The sequence below is a fragment of the Vipera berus genome, assembly GCF_964194415.1.
Source record: "Vipera berus genome assembly, chromosome: 6".
Lineage (NCBI taxonomy): Eukaryota > Metazoa > Chordata > Lepidosauria > Squamata > Viperidae > Vipera > Vipera berus.
This window is the reverse complement of record NC_138208.1, coordinates 35,600,966-35,622,983: the sequence shown is the minus strand read 5'-3', so window position 1 is coordinate 35,622,983 and position 22,018 is coordinate 35,600,966. Positions and strand designations below refer to the sequence as shown.

The window sequence follows — 22,018 nt, the reverse complement described above, 5'->3', positions numbered from 1 at the left end:
AGACACTTTACGACATAGAAGAAACTTCTGAAGAAAAAAATAAAACAATACATAAAAAACGCTGACTTACCAAAAATTTCAGAGAACATCCAAAACATGCTAAATGAAAAAATATCAATGATGGAGGTAAGGGAGGCCATAAAAATGCAAAAAATGATAAGACCCAAGGACCAGATGGGCTACCTGCAGAGATTTATAAATGCCTACAAGATACATTAAGCCCATTAATGAAAGAACTGTGTAATGAGGTACTTTTAGAGGCTAAAATACCAAATACTTGGATAGAAGCCAACATTTAATACCCAAAGAAGATTCATACTTGACACAGATAAAGAATTATAGACCAATATTCCTATTGAAAGTGGACTATAAAAGTTTTGCTTCAATAATAGCAGAAAGATTTAAGAGATTTTTGATTGAATATAAACATACAGACCAAAATGGATTTTTACCTAAGAGATAAATAAAAAATAATTTAAGAATGATTTTAGATACTTTGGAATACTATGAAATGCACCCAGGGAAGCAGATGGCACTAATATTTCTAGATGCACAGTAGACCTTTGATAACATAAATTGGTAATTTATGATTCAACAACTAAACGAAATGGACTTGGGAGAAAACTTTATAAATATAATTAAAACAATTTATCATAGACAAATAGCTAAAGTAATCATAAATGGAGATTTTACAGAAAATTTTAATACTAAAAAAGGCATAAGACAAGTATGTCCCTTATCCCCATTATATTTATATTAACATTGGAAGTATTGAATAGAAATATTAGGCAAGACTCAGAAATTAAAGGAATGGAGATAAAAGATGAAAAATATAAACTACAAGCATTCGCAGATGACTTGGTTTTTATATTAGAAGAGCTGCTTGAGACAAGCCTCAAGCTTCTGAAAAAGATAGAAGAATTTAGAGAAGTGGCAGCACTGAAAATAAATAGAGAAAAGACCAGTGATAACCAAAAACCTTACAGATAAACAAAAAAATCAACTGTCAGAAAAAACAGATCTTCAAATAGTTACAAGTTAAATACTTGGGGATATACTTAAAAGCAAGATGTGCAACAATAAAAGAAGACAATTACGTAAAATTATTAAAACAAATAAAACTAGACTTGGAAAAATGGAAAAATCTACAACTTTCAATGCTAGGGAGAATAGCAATGGTGAAGATGAATATTTTACCAAAATTACTTTTTATTTCAAAAAATACCTATAAAACTGGGAAAAAAATCTTTGATGAATTAAATACATTGATCTTGAAATTTATTTGGCAAGGAAAAAAAGCCAGAATTAGATTGAAAATGCTACAAGTGAAATAAAATGGAGGATTTGGGCTGCCAAATTGGGCTTTACATTATCAAGCATCTGTATTAACATGGTTAAAAGAATGGATAACTCTTAGACATAAAAGATTATTATACCTAGAAGGGCATGACCTACAACTTAGATGCCTTCCTATGGTATGGGAAGAATAAAACACATAAATACTTTCAAAGCCACTATTTAAGAAACACACTTATTCTAGAATAGGAAAAAGTAAAAGTGAAAATTTACATGAAAATACCTGGATGGCTTTCAACAATGGAAACGTTTGTTCACCCAAACGTGATTAACTACGAGAAAACTGTGACTTATACAGACATTTTGAATATTGAAGGGAAACTAAAATCTAGACAAGAACTGGAAGAACAGGGCACTGATCTATCATGGTAGCCACACCTGCAAATTCAAACAAAATATGAAAAAGATGCTAAACCATCTGGATTTTATAAAGAACAGACAGAATTTGACAAGGTATTATTAATATCAGATGAAAAATTGATTAAGAAACTGTATATGTTAAGTTTAAAGATAGAAGAGGAACAAGTTAAAGAAACAATGATAATATGGGCAAAAAACTTTGGGCGTAACATAAGTTAGAAAACTGGTAAAACTTTTGGGAAAGAAACTCTAAAATAACAAAGGCGGTGGCTTAGAAAGAAAACCTATATAAAATGTTTTACAGATGGCACTTAACATCTACAGTATGAGATTAGCAAAAATGTTCAAAAATATGTCTAGCCATTGTTGGAAATATAGACAAAAACCAGGCACATACCATCATCGTTGGTGGACATGCCCTAAAGCCAAAAGATTTTGGTCAAGAATACATATATGGTTAAAAAGTAAAGGTAAAGGTTCCCCCGCACATGCGTGCTAGTCGTTTCCGACTCTAGGGGCCGGTGCTCATCTCCGTTTCAAAGCCGAAGAGCCAGCGCTTGTCCGAGGACGTCTCCATGGTCATGTGGCCGGCATGACTAGACGCCAAAGGCGCACGGAACGCTGTTACCTTCCCACCGTAGTGGTCCCTATTTTTCTACTTGCATTTTTACGTGCTTTCGAACTGCTAGGTTGGCAGAAGCTGGGATGAGTAACAGGCGCTCACTCTGTTACGCGGCACTCGGGATTCAACCCGCCAAACTGCCGACCTTCTGATCGACAAGCTCAGCGTCCTAACCCGCTGAGCCACCGCGTCCCTCTTACATATATGGTTAGAGCAGGGCTTTTCAACCTTTTTACCCATTGTACCACTTTTAGGATATGGCAACATCTGAGTACCACCAGTTGCATAGCAAGGTGTCAAAAACTTGATGACCAAAAGAAAAGAAAAAAAGAAAAGAAAAAAGTGATGTACAGGTAGTCCTTGATATACAACAGTTCGTTAGTGACTGTTCGAAGTTAACAATGGCACTGAAAAAAGTGCCCCAAAGCCACAGCCAAGCAAGACACCTGCCTGCCTGCCCAACAACGCTCTTCCTCCTGTCTGAGGTTTTTATTGTTGTGAGAATTTCTGTTGAGGATTGGCAGCGGGGGTGGGGTGGGGTGGGTGTTTGGTTTTTATTCCCCCTGTCTGCTGGATGGTTGCAGCAGGTTTTGGTCACTTCACATGACCCAGGGACACTGTGACCCTCATAAATATGAATCAGTTGCCAAGCATCTGAATGTAAATCACAAGACCCTGGGATGCTGAAACATTCCAGCTGATCGGCACTTCTTCTGGGCTCAGCAGATTTGCCGGGATCAGTGCTGAGCTCCAGCTGGAGCCTGGAGCTGATCCTGGTGCTTCCGTAGAGCCCTGACAGCCCAGCAGTTCCAGCCTTCTCTTGCTCAGGCTTGTGTGGTGCTGCCACCGGTTCAGCTCATTCCCCTCCCCTGCTACAGTTTTTCTAGGATGGTTGCGTACCACCTGCCAGGTGCCAATGTACCACAGGTGGTACCCGTACCACTGTTTGAAAAGCCTTGGGTTAGAGAAAATGATTAAAAAAACATGTAGATCTTTAGTCAGAATTATTTTTGTTAGGTATAATTGTAGAAAAGTATGAGAAAGAATGTGTATATTTACTGTTACATGTACTAACTGCAGCAAGAATTGTATTTGTTCAACATTGGAAAGATGAATTACTAGCGGAGGAAGAGCTAATTAAGAAAATTTTTGACTGTGCAGAAATGGACAGACTTACATTGAAAATGAAAAAGAAGATTCAGAATGCTTCAGAACATGGGATACATTTTATCAATGGCTAGAAAAACGAGGTAGAAAGAGTTTAACATGTATTTGTAAGCTAAATATTGGAACCCAGACAACATGTTACTGATAAAATATTAAGGATTAGATGGCGTAAAGGTCACAATAAAATAATAAATCATAATATCACATCAAAGACATAAGCAGTATAGCAAATTATAAAGAATACAGGTAGTCCCCACTTAATGACTCTAAGTAGGACCAGAATTTTCTTTGTTAAGCAATTGGGTTGTGAAGTGCAACATCACAATTGCATTGTTTAGTGATGGCAATTCTGGCAGTCCCTGGTTGCTATCATTAAGCAGGTCATTAATGACCTTGTTATCACAAGTCATTAAACAAGCATTTTGTGTGATTGTGATTTCTCACTTCCTGTTGGCTTCCTTATTGACTTTGCTTGTGGAAAATCGGCAGGGAGTGTCAGAAATTGTGATCATGTAACATGTGGACAAGGTAACGGTTTTAATTCCAGTCTTGTTAAGTGTCCAGATTGTAATCATGTGACTGCAGGGGTACTGTGATGGTCATATCTTCCAAGGATTGCTCATAATTACCATTCGTTCAGCATTATCATAAATTCGAACAACCACTAAATGAGAGCTCATTAAGTGAGGAATACCTATATCCCCAAATGTATACTTTCATTGCATCATGTCATTTAATCGCTTTAAATTTTGTATGTTTGGTATCTTAGTTAATTCTGAAATTAAGCCAGTAAGCAAACATATATTTTTCAAATTAAAATACTGAGATATTTGCCTCTTTCAAATCATGTAATATCTCATTTATGCTTTGCTATATCTTTCAAATGACAATGGTTCTGATATTTCATTAGCCAGGTTTTTTGGCAACCATTTGTCACTGAAGACTTCAATTTGCTGGACTCTCCTGGGTGCCTATAGTCAAATCTCAGAGTACCAGGTAATGTAAATATACACGAACTGTGTTTCCATTTCTGATTCTAGAGACTTCAGAAGTTTATTTAGCTAAATTGAAAAACAATACCTATAATCAGGTGGCCGACTATCAGGATGGTCTTCCCTTGACCATCTATATCCTGGATCATCCTACAATAGAATATTTCAGCATAAAGAAAAATTTAGTTTCAAGAAAATAATTTCCTTTAGTACCATGTATAAAATAACATATCTACTAGATGAAAACTGGTAACTCCAGAAAAATGAAGTAAGAATAACAATAAAAGGAAATAAAATGGGGAATAAACAATTCCCTCTATGAAGATGTATGTGTGAGCATACAGTGAGGTAGATATATGAATACAGGATGCGACATAACTCATACAGTTTATGAGCCATCAAACTGAAGAACATTCACATTTTCAAAGAAATCTGGTAGATGAAGTTCTGCTAAAAGATCTTCATTTTCTATTAGGAAAAACTATGTCTAACTAATAGTTACCAGATTTGAATGAATTTATTTTAATTTGTAGTTTTTTAGGTTCTAAAAAGGTAAAGGTTCCCCCGCACATACGTGCTAGTCGTTTCCAACTCTAGGGGCCGGTGCTCATCTCCGTTTCAAAGCCAAAGAGCCAGCGCTTGTCCGAGGACGTCTCCGTGGTCATGTGGCCAGCATGACTAGACGCCAAAGGCGCACGGAACGCTGTTACCTTCCCACCGTAGTGGTCCCTATTTTTCTACTTGCATTTTTACGTGCTTTCGAACTGCTAGGTTGGCAGAAGCTGGGACAAGTAACAGGCGCTCACTCTGTTACGCAGCACTCGGGATTCGACCTGCCAAACTGCCGACCTTCTGATCGACAAGCTCAGCGTCCTAACCCACTGAGCCACCACGTACCTTTTTAGGTTCTAGTTACATATTTTTAGACAAATTTCCCAAAGACTTTTACAAATACTTTGCAATGACAAAAAATAAACTTAATAGCTAGATGTATACAAAGAACCTATTTCTCAAACCATTTTGAGCACAAAGCATATTTTCAGGTTTTCTAGTGCAGGTAGTTGAGTTACGAATGGAATGGAGCCTTCCCATTTCATTCGTAACTCAAGGATTCATAGAAGTGAATCTCCTACCTTGAACACAATCACTCCGCTTTTGCTTTTGCCCATGCATTTGCTAATTTAATGCATGGACGAATGCGTGACTCATTAAGTGAACATGAGGTATCTCAGGGTGCAGAAGGCTATGGGGGGCCTAGTGTTAGAACAGGCCACCTGCTTCAGACCACCCAAGGCCTCCCCTGACCACTGAAATACCTCATTCTCCCTCCCCTGGGCTCCCCACAATTGCTTTCTCCCCCCACCATCCTGCTGCACCAGGTCATTTACCTTGTGAAGATCTGTCTCCTCTCCAGCCTGTTTATTTGTCTGCTTCCACAAGAGCAGAGGGAAAGCAGGACAAGCTCACCCTGTTTGGCTTCTCTGACTCACCGGGCTGCTGGCCACTTCTGGAGTGGTGGGAAGCCTCGGTGAGTCTCCTCCAAAGGTTTCCAGGCTTGGTGCAGAAAAACGTTTGCATGCCGAAGGGAGGTTTGGGGCAGCAAAATCACGTTGCTGCAAGCCTCCCATTGGCGTGGACTTTTCACGCAGAACGTGGAAGCTTCGGAATGCCTTGATTTCGCAGGAAGTGAGGCACCCATTCTCTGCAAAAGCAGATGAGTGTCTGAGCACAAGATCATGGCCCCCAGAAGCTTTCAGCCTCTGGCTGAAAAGTGTTTATCCTGGAGTAGGTCTCTACAACCCAGAACTGACATCCGGAGCCACGCAGTCGCCACTCCTGACCTCCATTCTGGGCAGTAGAGACCTGGAGGCCTCCAATGCCCAGAATGGACCTCTGGAGCCACACGGACTGCCACCCTCAGCCTCCATTCTGGGTGGCAGAGGCTTTCTGGCTTCGGAGGTCCAGTATGGGCATTGGAAGCCTCTTCCAGGCCTCTGCTGCCCAGACAGAAGTAGCTCCGGAAGTCTGTTCTGGGCAGCAGAGGCCTTTCCGTGTTAATCTGGGGCTCCATTCTCGGTGGCAGAGGCTTTTTGCAAAGATGGCAAAAGGCTTTGAAATGGAGGAAAGGCTTTGATGTTTCAGCCTTTACCTCCATTTGCAAAGCCTTTTGCCACAGATCTTGTCCAAGCCAAAGTACTGTGAGATCACACAAGATCAGTAGTGTGTGATCTCGCGCTACAGATCTCTCGTGATCTTGCAGTACTGTAGAGCTCCATTCTCTGCGAATGCACTGAAGGCCTGCAGCAGCGAAACAATCAAGAAAGCAAAGACTCTCTAGATCTTCACAAGGTGAGTATCCACTGGCCTAGTGCCTAAGACCTGGTGTGTGTGTGGGGGAGAGGAAATAGCCAGGGTGAATGTTGCAGTGCCTATGCAGTCATTCATAAGGGTGAAAGACTGCCATGGTGTGGCAACATTCGCAATTTTGGGAGTTTTTTGTAAACACTAGGGGGCGCTTATCGCATGACTTCAAATGGAAAGGAAACGTTCATAACTTGGGGATTACCTATACTCTTTCATGCTTGAAACCACCTTTGTGCAACTATGTAAAAGTTTGAAACTATAAATAGCATTCGCTATCAATAACAATAGCAATAAGCCAATAGCAATAAGATACTGTGAAACATCACTGAATGATTTTTTGTCGTAATTTCTTCAAAAAGTATTGATTAAAAGAAATTTAGCAGTGCCACTAAAATGTATTTAATATATTTTAAAGGGGAAAATAAATATTCATTGAACAAATATTAAATACAAAAATAAGAGGCCGATTTATATATTGCTGTACAAGAAATAGCCAATATATCATTAAAACAGACTGATGATTGCTACGCATCCAATGTTGTATTTTGCGTCAGACAATATTTGTGAATGAATTCTCTTCCTCTTCTGAAGCCCAATGCTCTTTCTCATGTTTTTTCCAAATAGATGGAAGCTTTAAGCATTAATCTTCAAGATTTCAAAAGAACAATTGCTTTAATACAGTATTTTCAGAATTACAGAATAAAGTATAAATATCCAAATTATTTTTTAGTACTATTAATGTAACACATAGCTGTACCTAACAATTGTGGAATATTTAGCTTCCAGTCACATATTCATCATGAAAGGGAAACTCACAATTTTATGTGGTAGTCCACTCCTTCGTTCGTGGGCAAAACCTCGACCTTCACCATAGTCTCTATAGCCTACATGAGCATGGCCATATTCATATCTACTATAGCCTCCTTCACCAGGTCTTTCTGGAAGTGGTGGTTTCTTGGATGCAAAGCTGACTACTCGATGGTAGTCATCCTAAAATTATATATAATACCAACAATTTAAAATTATAATAAAAATAATCTCAAAGATTAATATGGATGTTGAAGTTTCAGTAAAGCCGGTAATAAATACATTAGAAATCAAGATACAATCTTGTTTTAGTTCGTGCCTGTTAAAGAGCAGCTGAAGCAGCCTAAACTTAACAAGATTGAAAATGTGTATTTAACTGAAAGATAATTATATTAGGCTCATAAAAAAATGAACAAATACTTCAAGTAATTGTTTTTCTACAAGTTTAATATCAACTACCATATTATAAAACCTTTACCATTATTTGAAAATTGTTTAGAAAATTTTAAATTACCTAGCTATAACTGTTTAGACCTAAATAGGATTTTAAAAAACTAGAATTCAGAAAATGCAGAGCTAGCAAACCTCTTCATAACATTTTCTTTTCAATGGTTTAATGAAGTTTTAAAGCTTACTGTCTTTAAAATATTTTTAATATTCAAGAATAATTTGTCCTGATATAATAGTCTACATTTTTTTACTTAGTTTCAAAGCAACCATTTCCCTTTGATAAATGTTATTTGATTTTTTTATCCCACCTTTATTACTTTATAAGTAACTCAAGGCAGGGAACACACTTCATATTCCCTCCTATTTTCCCCACAACCAAACCCGTGAGTGCATTGGGCTGAGAGAGAGTGACTGCCCCAAAGTCACTCAGCCAGCTTTCCTGCCTAAAGCAGGGCTAGAACCTACAGTCTTGTTGCTGGGCCAGCACCTTAACCACTATACCAAAATGATAGTATCTAAGCTGCAATAACTTGCAACTGAAGTTTTATAATTATATGAAATGGAATAGAAGAATGGAATTATATTATTTTTTCTAAACTGATTTCCAAAATAACTTATCTAAGATTATAGAAGATTCAGAAGACCAAAGGTCAGGATTCCAAAGGAATGCCCATAATATTCTATGTTCAGAAATGTTCTAAACTTGTTTCTATTAATTAAGCAATGTTATTCATTTAATATCCTAGGTCCTATGGCAAATTAGTTATTATTCAGATACGACTTCCCAAACCAGTTTGCGATGAGATGGGAACAATGCTATTTGGGGGGAGGAGCCTAATTAAACACTAAACCACCACATTCCTGTAATAGCTATTAGCCAACAATATAGTATTCTTATCATTCCTACAAAATTAATGTGTTGTTAAAATTAATTGTATGCTGAAACTTTATTTAGCAATTTTTCAACCATGCCCACTCACTCTGATGGAAAATAAATTGCTTTCAATTTTTTGTTTTAGACATTTAACATTTTTGTTAAATTTGATGTGTGAGATATAGACGTTTTTTATTTATCATGGTTATAAGTCAGTCTAGGGGTAAATGTCGCACCTTTCATTATATAGTCTTCTCCCATCATCAGTTTTCTAGCCTTACTGAACTTTTAATGAAAAAAATCTGGAACCATAGGTAGCTAGTTTTAGGGAAGACTGTGCATGCAACCAAACAAAAGAACCCATCAACACATAATAATGATAAAATAACCTCAAAAGTTCTATCAAAAAAAGTTCAAAAGCAACTTGATAAATTTAACAGGGAAAACATATTTTGGAGAAGAAAACACCAGAGGAACCATAAGATAGATTTTGGTACAATATTATCTTAAAAATATTGTTGACATTAAAGTAAGGATGTGGCATTTGTAAACAATTCTGAAAGTGGAGCTGAACAGTATCATAGCTGAAATCTAACTTCTGTTTACATTTCCTATGGGCAGTTTGTAACTAAAACATATTACTGAAAAGCTATAATGGATCTCAATAGCTTAGTTAGGCCTGCAAAATTTTATTTTAAACAAGAGAATTACATATTTGACTAAAGGATTAAAAAGGTTAGGTTTGATCATTTATAGTCCTTCAATTAGCTTGAGACAATAAAAAATAAATCTGTGAACTGGTACATATTATAGTGCCAGAAAGCAAATGGCTTCAGGAAACTGGAAAACCTTTGGGAACCACTTATAACATATCTTTGGCTATATAAAAAAGTAAAGGTTTCCCCGCCCAATTATGTCTCTAGGGGGCGGTGCTCATCTCAGTCACAGGTGAAAAGCCAGTGCTGTCCAAAAACATTTCTGTGGTCATGTGGTTGGCATGACTATATGCCAGCATGACTACATGGTGCATGGAAAACTGTTACCATCCCACCAAAGTGGTATCTATTTATGTTCTTGCATTTACAGGGTTTTGAGCTGCTAGGTTGGCAGCAGCTGGGGCAAGTAACGGATGCTCACTCCTTCAGGCAATACTTGGTCGTGAACAGCCAACCTTCCAATCGACAAGCCCAGCACCTTAACCACTCAGCCACTGTGCCACTTTTTGGCTGCATACTAGTCTACAGTTCCTTGACCAGCTTTGCAATAATCTGAAGAATTCTATGATGAAAAAAACCAGAAAAACAGCATCACCTTCTCAAGACTAAAAGCTAAGAAACAACTTTTGCAGTGAATTCCAAACCAGTAGGAAAATCTTAAGTTTTTAATGTGTCATTCTGTGTCATTGTAGACAAATTGTGATGGAGTTGTGCACAATAGTTGTGAAGAGTACATTCAGAGAAATGTATTCAAATAAGGATGTACCAGTTTCTATAAAGTGATCATAAGTTTGAAGCAGCTATTGTGTCATATTAATAACACCTTATAAATTAATATACTGTATACTTACGATATATTTTAATAAAAGTAAATACCTGCTTATCATTTAAAATTGTATGTGTCTGTTCATTTTACACTTACATACTAAGGCCATACTGGGATAACAATGATGGAGCAAAAAAAAAGATTTCATTACAATTTATAATGAAGCATAATTTAAAAAAAAGACTTAAAGCAAACAGAATCTGAAATATAATTAGTTACCCATCGTTTGGGAAGATTTGATGGGACAATGCGTTGGTGATATTTTTACCATAACAACGTACAGTATATAGCCATTGTTGTTGTTACCTGCGAAGTCGTGTCTGACCCATCACGACCCTATGGACAATGTTCCTCCAGGCCTTCCTGTCCTCTACCATCTTCTGGAGCCCATTTAAGCTCACGCCTACTGCTTCAGTGACTCCATCCAGCCACCTCATTCTCTGTCGTCCCCTTCTTCTCTTGCCCTCTATCTTTCCCAGCATTAGGCTCTTTTCCAGTGAGTCCTTCCTTCTCATTAGGTGGCCAAAGTATTTGAGTTTTAGCTTTAGGATCTGGCCTTCTAAAGATCAGTCAGGGTTGACCTCCTCTAGGACTGACTGGTTTGACCGCCTTGCAATCCAAGGGACTCGCAGGACTCTTCTCCAGCACCAGAGTTCAAAGGCCTCAATTCTTTGGCGCTCAGCCTTTTTTATGGTCCAACTTTCACTGCCATGTATTGCAACTGGGAAGACCATAGCCTTGACTATATGCACTTTTGTTGACAGGGTGATGTCTCTGCTTTTTAGTGTGCTGTCTAGATTTGCCATGGCTTTCCTCCCCAGGAGCAAGCGTCTTTTAATTTCTTGGCTACAGTCCCCATCTGCAGTGATCTTGGAGCCCAGGAAAATAAAATCTGTCACTACCTCCATTTCTTCCCCATCTATTTGCCAGGAATTGAGAGGGCCGGATGCCATGATCTTGGTTTTTTTTAATGTTAAGTTTCAACCCAGGTTTTGCACTCTCCTTCTTCACCCGCAACAAGAGGCTCTTTAGTTCTTCTTCACTTTCTGCCATTAGAGTGGTATCATCTGCATATCTTAGGTTGTTGATATTTCTTCCGGCAATCTTAATTCCAACTTTTGATTCATCTAGCCCTGCCTTTCTCATGATGTGCTCTGCATATAAGTTAAATAGGTAGGGTGACAGTATACAGCCTTGCCGGACTCCTTTCCCAATTTTGAACCAATCAGTGGTTCCGTGTCCAGTTCTCACTGTTGCTTCTTGGCCCGCATATAGGTTTCTCAAGAGACAAATAAGATGGTCTGGTACGCCCATCTCTTTAAGAACTTGCCACAGTTTGTTATGATCCACACAATCAAAGGCTTTAGCATAGTCAATGAAGCAAAAGTAGATGTTTTTATGGAACTCTCTAGCTTTCTCCATGATCCAGCGTATGTTGGCAATTTGATCTCTAGTTCCTCTGCCTCTTCGAAACCCTGCATGTACTTCTGGTAGTTCTCAATCCAATATACTGCTGGAGTCTAGCTTGTAGGATTTTAAGCATAACTTTACTAGCATGTGAAATGAGTGCAATGGTGCAATAGTTTGAACATTCTTTGGCACTGCCTTTCTTTGGAATTGGAATGTAAACTGATCTTTTCCAATCCTGTGGCCACTGTTGAGTTTTCCAAATTTGCTGGCAAATTGAGTGTAGCACTTTTACTGCATCGTCTTTTAAGATTTTGAATAGCTCAGCTGGAATACTGTCACCTCCACTAGCTTTGTTGTTGCTCAGCTTTTCTAAGGCCCACTTCACTTCACATTCTAGGATGTCTGACTCGAGGTCAGTGACCACCTCACTGTGATTGTCAGGGACGTTAAGCTCATTCTTGTATAGTTCTTCTGTGTAATTTTGCCACCTCTTCTTAATCTCTTCTGCCTCTGTTAGGTCCCTGCCATTTTGGTCCTTTATCATGCCCATTTTTGCATGAAACGTTCCTTTCATCTCTCCAATTTTCTTGAAAAGATCTCTGGTCCTCCCTATTCTATTGTTTTCTTCTATTTCTTTGCATTGTTCTTTTAAGAAGGCATTCTTATCTCTTCTAGCTATTCTCTGGAATTCTGCATTCAATTGGCCGTATCTTTCTTTTTCTCCCTTGCCTTTCGCTTCCCTCCTTTCCTCAGCTATTTGCAAAGCTTCCTCAGACAACCATTTTGCTTTCTTGCATTTCTTTTTCTTTGGGATGGTTTTGGTTGCTACCTCTTGTACAATGTTGCGAACCTCTGTCCATAGTTCTTCAGGCACTCTGTCTATCAGATCTAATTCCTTAAATCTATTTCTCACCTCTACTGTATATTCAACAGGGATATGATTTAATTCATACCTGAGTGGCCTAGTGCTTTTCCCTACTTTCTTCAGTTTAAGCCTAAACTTTGCAAGGAGAAGCTCATGGTCTGAGCCACAGTCAGCTCCTGGTCTTGTTTTTACTGACTGTATAGAGCTTCTCCATCTTTGGCTGCAGAGCATATAGTCAATCTGATTTCTGTGTTGACCGTCTGGTGATGTCCATGTGTAGAGCCGTCTCTTGGGTTGTTGGAAAAGAGTGTTTGCTATGACCATCGTATTCTCTTGAGAAAATTCTATCAGCCTGTGCCCTGCTTCATTTTGTACTCCAAGGCCAAACTTGCCTGTTATTCCGGTTATCTTTTGGCTTCCTACTTTAGCATTCCAATCCCCCATGATGATAAGGACATCATTTTTTGGTGTTAGTTCTATAAGGTGCTGTAGGGTTTCATAGAACCGGTCAATTTCATCCTCTTTAGCACTGGTGGTTGGGGCATAGACTTGGACTACTGTGATATTGAATGGTTTGCCTTGGATTCGAACTGAGATCATTCTGTCATTTTGAGGATTGTATCGCAGTATTGCTTTTCCTACTCTTTTATTGACTATGAAGGCTACTCCATTTCTTCTGAGGGATTCTTGCCCGCAGTAGTATATCTGATGGTCATCTGAATTAAATTCACCCATTCCTGTCCATTTTAGTTCACTGAAACCTAAGATGTCGATGTTCAGTCTTGTCATCTCTTGTTTGACCACGTCCAGCTTTCCTTGATTCATGGATCTTACATTCCAGGTTCCTATGGAGAAAAAATCTTTACAACATCGGACTTTCCTTTCACCACCAGACACATCCACAGCTGAGCATACTTTCGGCTTTGGCCCAGTCGCTTCATTCATTCTGGTGCTACTAGTACTAGCCCTCTGCTCTTCCTCAGTAGCATATTGGACGCCTTCCGACCTGAGGGGCTCATCTTCCAGCATCAGATCGTATTGCCTTTTGGTATTGTCCATAGGGTTTTCATGGCAAAGATACTGGAGTGGGTTGCCATTTCCTTCTCCAGTGGATCACGTTTTGTCAGAACCCTCTATGACCTTTCCGTCTTGGGTGGCCCTGCACAGCATAGCTCAAAGCTTCATTGAATTACGCAAGCCCCTTCGCCACGACAAGGCAGTAATCCATGAAGGGGTATAGCCATAACATATAGCTATAATTTTTGCAGTGTTATTTTTAATGTAATCATACCTCCAATTTAACTTGATTATTAATATGTGATAATTTATCAAAACCAAAACTATTTAAAAAACTTAAACAGGATGTCAAACAATATTATCATATGGATTAAGTGTATTAATCCTTAAAAGAAAAATGCTCAAATTAATGTCAGAACAGCATGAACAAATTGTAATATTGCTTTTCTTAGCATCCTATTACTGACTGATTACTAAGAGAATTGACTGTCTGATTATATATGTCCTGTTCCATCTCACTCAAAATCCAACTTGTTGAAAATGGAGAGCATTCTGGCTCCTATAAAAATAATTAAGAGATATAGCAAACAAAACAAACTTTTATCCTGAAGTAAGCATACACCTTCTTACTTGTCTATTCTAGGATAAGTATGAGACTCACATGATCAAAAGCTCTATTAAAAAGCATTTTACAAAGCACAACACTGGTATTTAAGAAGGACCATATTAGATATGATACAAAGTTTTACAAACACAGTGTTCACTGTGAACCATTGTAGGTTTCTTAACTGAATGTCCATCCATGTAGGTACTGTAATCCCCTTAAGTTTGAGATCACAAATTTAAATTCCTGATCAACAGCTAAAAAGATTAAAAAGAGAAAACCCATAACTATTAGCAATCTGCTTACATCAGGACGTGGAGGAAGTCTCTCTCGTGGTAATCTTTCATATTCATACCGTTCAGACCACATTTCATCTCTTCTATATGCCACTAAAAATAGATATTAAAGATGTATGTTTGAGTAACTATTAACATGAACTAAACAAAATACTGTATTATACAGTTAATAATTAAACATTGTATTAATATGCAAAACTTGCAGTAGCTATTTTAAAATATCCCAAGGCTGAGATATTTAGCGTTTTTCCTTTAGAAACTTAAGGTAAGGTAAGGTAAGGGTTCCCCCGCATATGCATGCTAGTCGTTTCCAACTCTAGGGGCTGGTGCTCATCTCCGTTTCAAAGCCAGCGCTTGTCCAAGGACGTCTCCGTGGTCATGTGGCCGGCATGACCAGACACCAAGGTAACGCTGTTACCTTCCCACCGTAGTGGTCCCTATTTTTCTACTTGCATTTTTACGTGCTTTCGAACTGCTGGTTGGCAGAAGCTGGGATGAGTAACAGGTGCTCACTCTGTTATGCGGCACTCAGGATTCAACCCACCAAACTGCCGGCCTTCTCATCGACAAGCTCAGCATCCTAACCCACTGAGCCACATTCATCATCAAAAATAGGTAAATACTCTCCAGCACATTATGTTAAAAAATATATTATTTGTATAATTTTGAGCTAGGTTACTCAGGTTCTATTTTTTGCAGCCCAAGTAATTTTCAGATAGAATCAGTAAAATACAATTGGAGCATGACTTTGGTTCACGGTACTTCTGAGTGCAGATATTTGCCACAATAGTGAGGGGGGAAAACATAGATTGCTGATAAAATGGGCCAATGTATAAAGAAGTACCGGTACTCCTTGATTTCTTATATTTGTTGTAATGGTAAAGATAGTTGCGTAAGTATGTCTATGACCCTTTTAAACCAGTCAGACTCAGCAATGATAATCCATAATCAAATCCTTACAGTAATGCAGCATTCCTGAAATCTCTATGACTTGTTTCTTGAGATGCCCTATCATGAAGGGTTGACATTAATCTTGAAAACCTGTCCAAGTTTCTCTCTGCCCCATCTTATATTAAATAAAATCAAGGCAGAGGTATTTTGAGTTACTCATGCTTCCTGCTATCTCTTAATTGTGTAATCTTTTATTTAACAATTCTCTTGCACCTTTTTCCAAATTAGTTCTATGCAATGCTATATAGCTCTCAAGAAATGAAATAAGCTCCCTAAGGAGGGGTACATGGCTGCTACTCTCATAGCATTTGGGAACATAGGAAAAATGCATCTCTTTCACCAAGCTTTTGTCAGTTTCATGACTGAATTGAATTTTATTTTATTTAACTGCAATTTTATTATGTTTTCAATTTTACTTTTATACTTGTAAGCTTCTTCAATGTTGTAACAATGTGTAAATTTAATAATGAGCAAAAATGTTTTGAAAATTTTAAGGTTTACAGTCTTTCTAAAGCTTTTTTAATTGCAATTGGGACATTTTCTATATTAAAAGTTGTTTTTCTAATACCTACAACTGAACATTTTTGATTCATATACAAATTTACATTCTTAGTTCACTTTCAGTCACTTGCATATCAATAGTTTCAAGAGAAGGAATGGATGAAAGTATATTTACAATGCATTAAAAATACCCATGCAGTTAGCTTCATATTGTCCACATATCACATCAAGTACAGGTAATCCCCGAGTTACGACCTTTCACAATGCTCATTCGAAGTTATGTGATCAGTGCCCCCTAGTGTTTACGAGCAAATCCCAAAATTACAACTATTGCAGCATCATACCAGTCTTTCGCCCTTATGAGTGACTGCAGAGGCTCTGCAATATTCACCCTATTCCTCTCCCTACTCCCCACAACTGCTTCCCCCTCCCTTCCTGCCACGCCGGACTCATCTTGCAAACTCTGTGTCCTCTCTGCCGTGGTTTCTTTTTGAGGGAGAGGCGAGTCGGCTTGGAAATGCTTTTTGCGCCAACAATGGAAGCTCCTGGGTGCCGTAATATCGCGCGAGTTCAAACACAAATTCTCTGCAAAAGAGATCATGGACCCCAGAAGCTTCCATTCTCTGGGAGGGGGCGATGTTTACTTCATTTGCATGTCTATGGGGCAAAGCATAGAATCGGAGTTGGTCAGGTGCAGGAACCAATACCATCTGTGGCCTGGGTGTGGTTCTCACTCACGTGCACCAGCCTTAGTTTGATGGCAGGAACCAAGCCTTCAACTGAGCAGGGAGGCATCACGAGGCCAGGTCCCTTGCACCTGCATCCAAGTCAGCAGCAGTGGCAACCACCTGAGCGGCCATGATCCCCCTCCCCAGTCAGCCAGCTAGCCACCCCGTGTGACCTAGTACTTGCGTGGCCAGGGGCTTGAGTTTCTCTGCTCCGTTTGAGTGAAAGGAAACGGAGGCGCACAGCAGTATTGCTCTCAATAAGGCTGGCGCACACAGAGCACCGTAGTGGAGAAACTCAAGCTGCTGCTGCTCAAACACTTTTTATCCAAACACAGACATGAGAGAGATTGGAAAGTCCATGTACCTGCAGTGGGGAACTTCAGAAACGGAAAGGAACACTCCATGTGACTACTTGAAACTGTGTGACTCAGATCTCCATTCAGATCAAAGGTGTTTGAGCATCTATGGGACTATTCAAAACGTGGAGATTCGCTGCGTTTTGAATAGTCTCATCAGACCGCAAACACTGCACAATCCACAATGCCAAATCTTAACCCCCACCCCAGGGCATCCACAATGCCAAATCCTAACCCCCACCCCACCCAGGGCATCCACAATGACAAGTCCTAAATCCCACCTGACCCCAGGGCACTCACAATGCCAAATCCTAACCCCCACCCCAGGGCATCCACATTCCTTCACTGATTGAACTTTTTACCGGTAGTCCCACAGGCTTCTTTTGTTGCCCTGCACGTGGTGGCGGAGAACAGAGCTGGAAAGGAAGTTAGTGAAGGGATGCTTTGGGGAAGCGAGGGAGACGGGCAGAGCCCTGATGCTGGCAGAGTGAAACAGTGGTGGCCAGAGCAGACCCTTCCACATTTGGAAGCACTCTATAGGCACTGAAAGACTTTTTATCCAAATTGAAACCTGACAGAGACTGCAAGCTCTGTATTCCTGGAATGGGGTGCTTGAGAAACAGAGCCTTCTGCTCCATTTCTAAGCACACTGGCAGCTACGCAGAGCTGCCAGTCTCTGTCAGGTCTCCACTGGGATAAAAAGTGTTTCTATGGAGCATTTGAAAATGAAGCAAATGTTTGGTTTTCAAGTGCCCCATAGGCACTCAAACTCTTTTTACATGGACAGAGACCTGACAGAGACTGGAAGCACCATGTGGCTGCCAGTGGGGCATTTGAGAAATGGAGTGTTTTGCTCAGTTTCTAAGTGTGCATTTACACGCAGACGAAGCTTCCAGTTTCTCCAAGTTCTCCATGCTGGTGAAAATTGTTCTGGCAGTGGCCGAAAGGAATTGGGGGCGGGAGCAAAAACCGCAAGATTTCAGGCTCCCATTCTCTGCAAAAGAGGATCGGTGCCTGAACTCACATGATATTACAGGCACCCAGGAGCTTCCATCAACTCTCCTCTCCCTCAAAGGCAGAAACCACGGCAGAGAGGAAATGAATGTTTTCAAGGTAAGTCCGGCACAGCAGGAAGGGAGGGGGAAGCATGAGGTATCTTAGTGGGTCAGGGAGGCCTTGGGGGCCTATTCCATTACCACACACCCCATGGCCTTTCCCCCTCTGAGATGCCTCATGTGCACTTAACAAGTCGCGTGTATTTTAACGAGCAAGGGAGTGATCTCGTTCGAGGTACGAGATTCACTCTGAGTTTTTGAGTTACAAATGGAATGTGAAGGCTCCAATACACTCGTAACTCGAGGACTACCTGTATAGCGAGTAGTATTTTGAATATTTATCTCAATCATAAAGTAGTACTTCCATTTAGATAAATCATTAAGATGCAGATAATAAGCTATTTAGGTGAATTGCAAAGCATAGTGTCAAGGAATGGCATAAAATATTGAAAGGCTAATCCTTTACAGAATATTTGTTTTAACTGACTACCTAGTAAGGCTTCATAAAAAGAATATTATACAGGAGAAATCTAGTATCTCACTGTAAAGATTAAAAAGCATGCAGTTATTTTCACATGACCTTTAGAATGATATATGTAACTTTTGTTGCAGACTGAGGTGTTTTTTTTGTTTTTTTTAGTATCACTTTACAAATTAGTTTCTCATCAAACTGGAGGGGCTCAAAGAGCATGACTAATAATTTACATGGCACAGATTTTGCACCCCTAATTTAGGAAATTACAGCTATTCCTTGTTTAACAATTTCCTTGTTTAGTGACCATTCAACATTATGACAGTAATGAAAAAAGTATTTTGATGACCAATCCTTGATTGACAACTTTAGGAAATTTGTAAAGCAAAAGTGAACTTATGCACAATAGCAGTTTCTCTTAGCAACTACTTTGCTTAACAATCATGTTTCCAATCCTAATTGCTAAAGGACTATCTGTGCTAGAGACAAAATATTTCTGAATGACATTTTCAGTATTCAGAAATGGAAGTTATTTTCCTACCCCTTCTTATAATTCCCATATCTCAAAAATCTGGCATCTCGAATTAAAACTAAATTGAACAGAATTCAATTAAAGGAACAAAATTCTTTATCAGCTCCCAACCTAGCCACAAGCTATCATTAACAAGCAATGATCAAACCATAAAGCTAGAATTTAGAAAAATAAAAATCAATTTAAACAGCAATTGCTTCTACTAGAAGTCATTCTACTTCCATTGTCAAGACATTTTTAAAAAATCACTTACTTCTGTGCTTCTTTCAACTATGCTTTAATCCCAATCCAACTAGTGCCTGCATTTTTTAAAAAAACCAACGTTAGAAAATAGGTCAATAATAAAACTCCCAAATAAATAATCAAATACACTTTATTGGGATAAACCAAATGATACTTATGCAAGGGGCCTTGTGCTGCACCCAAATCAGCCATCCTTTCCAGTCAGAAGTTTAATACCTTTTTCAACTAATTCATGGAGCAGAAAATGGGGAATACTGTAGTCCATGGCATTCTATTCCACCCAAACAACTATAATGTATAAATACAGCTTCTTACATTTAGAATGTTTAAAAAGTGGATGGTTTTGCTAAAGCTCAAAACTTAACCACCTCCCTACAGTAATTCAAATGCTTATGCAATCTATTTGTACAATCCAAAAATGCTTTTGCAGCTTGTGACTTCCTGCCAGCTTCTCCCTTGACTTTGCTTGTTGGAAGCCAGCTGTGAAGGTTGCAAATGGTGAGACATTGTGACCATTGTAAATGTTGGTCTTGGGGCAACCAAATCACATGACCAGGAGGATGCTGTGACTACTGCAATTTCAAGGACCAATCATAAATCTCCTTTTTCAGTGCTACTGTAACTTCAATTGCTAAATGAGCAACCAATGAGTGAGGATTCTTGTAATGAAGACAGGCTTTATATCACTTCAGCAATGACTGGCTGCTATGAAAGTTCTAGTCACTATGGAAATGCTGCCCTAGATTCAAATCCACAGAAAACACTGAACTGTAGATACTTACATATAAATTTGTTTGTGCATCTGATTTTACCTTTGATTCTTGCTGTATATAGGACCAGGAAAATGATGTATATAGGACCAGGAAAATGGTGAGAAGTAAAGAATTAGAGAATTCATATTCCTCTTATTTTCCCCTATTATAATTTAATTGTTAAATCAAAATACAGAAATTTAATGCGTTTTAAAGGAGTCTTGCAACAGCAATGAAAAATAATAAAACACCTATTGTGATGTGGTAGTTAAGTGTTGAACTTTGTAGATCCATTCAAGTCCATCTTTAACTATGCCAGTTCCCTGGATGACAGTCATTTTCTCACGGTCAATGTACGGCAGAGACTTGTTGTGAGTAGAAGATACGGGAGCACAGAATTTATTGCTACTGCTTTAGCTTCTGAAGAAGAATGATGGATAGAAATCTAGTGCTATAACTAAAATATAATTTTAAAAAGGGTTTACCTGCTTGACAGCATGTGATAGGATGAGGAAATAGTAGTTAGGAGCAATTTATTTACTGGCTGTTGGAATTAGTCAAAAAATAATAATCTCAAACTGAGCACATTGCTTAATGATTTAGCTTTAACCACTTTTAGGAGGCAGCTCAGTTTGTCACTCAGTCAGTGACAAACACTGAATATTATGCCACGAGGTTTGGTGTACCCGTACTAAATTATCACATTGTTGTTATTAGCTGCGAAGTCATGTCCGACTCATCACGACCCTATGGACAACGTTCCTCCAGGCCTTCCTGTCCTCTACCATCTTCTGGAGTCCATTTAAGCTCATGCCTACTGCTTCAGTGACTCCATCCAGCCACCTCATTCTCTGTCGTCCCCTTCTTCTATTGCCCTCAATCTTTCCCAGCATTACCACATTAATGAAGAAAATATGTACAATACTGCGAGTAGAAGGAATAAAAGAATCATCACCCACTATACACGCGATAGGAACTTACATCACAGGGAACTAGCCTACATGCTTGAATTGCTAATTCTAAACAAGAAAAGTTGCGCGAAGCAGCTTTTTTGAAGTCATATCCAAAGCATGATGAAGGGCAAAAGTGGGCCAGAGCTACAAATCCTAGGCAGAGCTCCACGTGAAAGTCAATCCGACATCCCTTCCGAATGAACGAGCTCAGGCCAACCTCTTCCGGTCCAACACTGCTCTTACCCTTCTAGTTCATCCACCGGGAGCGCTAACAAAGCAGGAGGAAGCCCATGCGTGAGCGGGAAAAGCCGCTGCCTAGTGGGGTTGGCCTGAGCCGTGGTCGAGCGCCGAGGAGGCTACACAGCACGTCGCTCAGGACGGGAAAGCAGAAATAAGCTTCCCACGAAGGCCAGGGTGCTCACTCTTCGCGCACGCTTAGGCTGGTCGAAGCCCAATCAAGTCACCCGCCGCAAATCAAAGTCTCCGTTGCACAGTGGTGTGACCCGAAGCTTCCGGCGCGCCGGTTACGCCACCGGAAAAGCGATAGGTGCACCCACTTTGCTTTTTCTTTCCCAAGTCCCGCCCCCAGTTGGAGGCCCAAGTACCAGCGGGCAAGCAGGTGGTGTCTTTGCTGAGCGCTGCAGTAGCAGCGGATAGCAGGAAAGTTAAGCATTGCCGGTGCATAGCTCCTACCCCTCCGCGTGTAAATTAGGAGGGCGCTCTGCTTCCAGCTGCGCTTTCCCGAAAGC

The 22,018-nt window shown here is 39.5% G+C and overlaps 1 protein-coding gene across 5 annotated transcripts in view; it reads right to left on the bottom strand.

The window, feature by feature from the left end:
- Positions 1-21,287, bottom strand: part of PPHLN1 (periphilin 1) — a 112,702-nt gene extending 91,415 nt beyond the window's left edge. For 4 of the 5 annotated variants that reach the window (XM_081330371.1, XM_081330372.1, XM_081330373.1 and 1 more), the window contains exons 1-4: positions 19,575-19,833; positions 14,737-14,819; positions 7,678-7,851; positions 4,586-4,647 (exon numbers count right to left, since the gene is read on the bottom strand). In XM_081330371.1, the coding sequence (XP_081186497.1) occupies positions 4,586-4,647; positions 7,678-7,851; positions 14,737-14,819; position 19,575 (320 nt within the window). In that variant the 5' untranslated portion in view covers positions 19,576-19,833. Of the gene's footprint in view, positions 1-4,585; positions 4,648-7,677; positions 7,852-14,736; positions 14,820-19,574; positions 19,834-20,376 lie in introns of those variants that run through there. The other variant, XM_081330370.1, reaches the window with a different exon arrangement.
- Between the last annotated feature and the right edge of the window lie 731 nt (positions 21,288-22,018).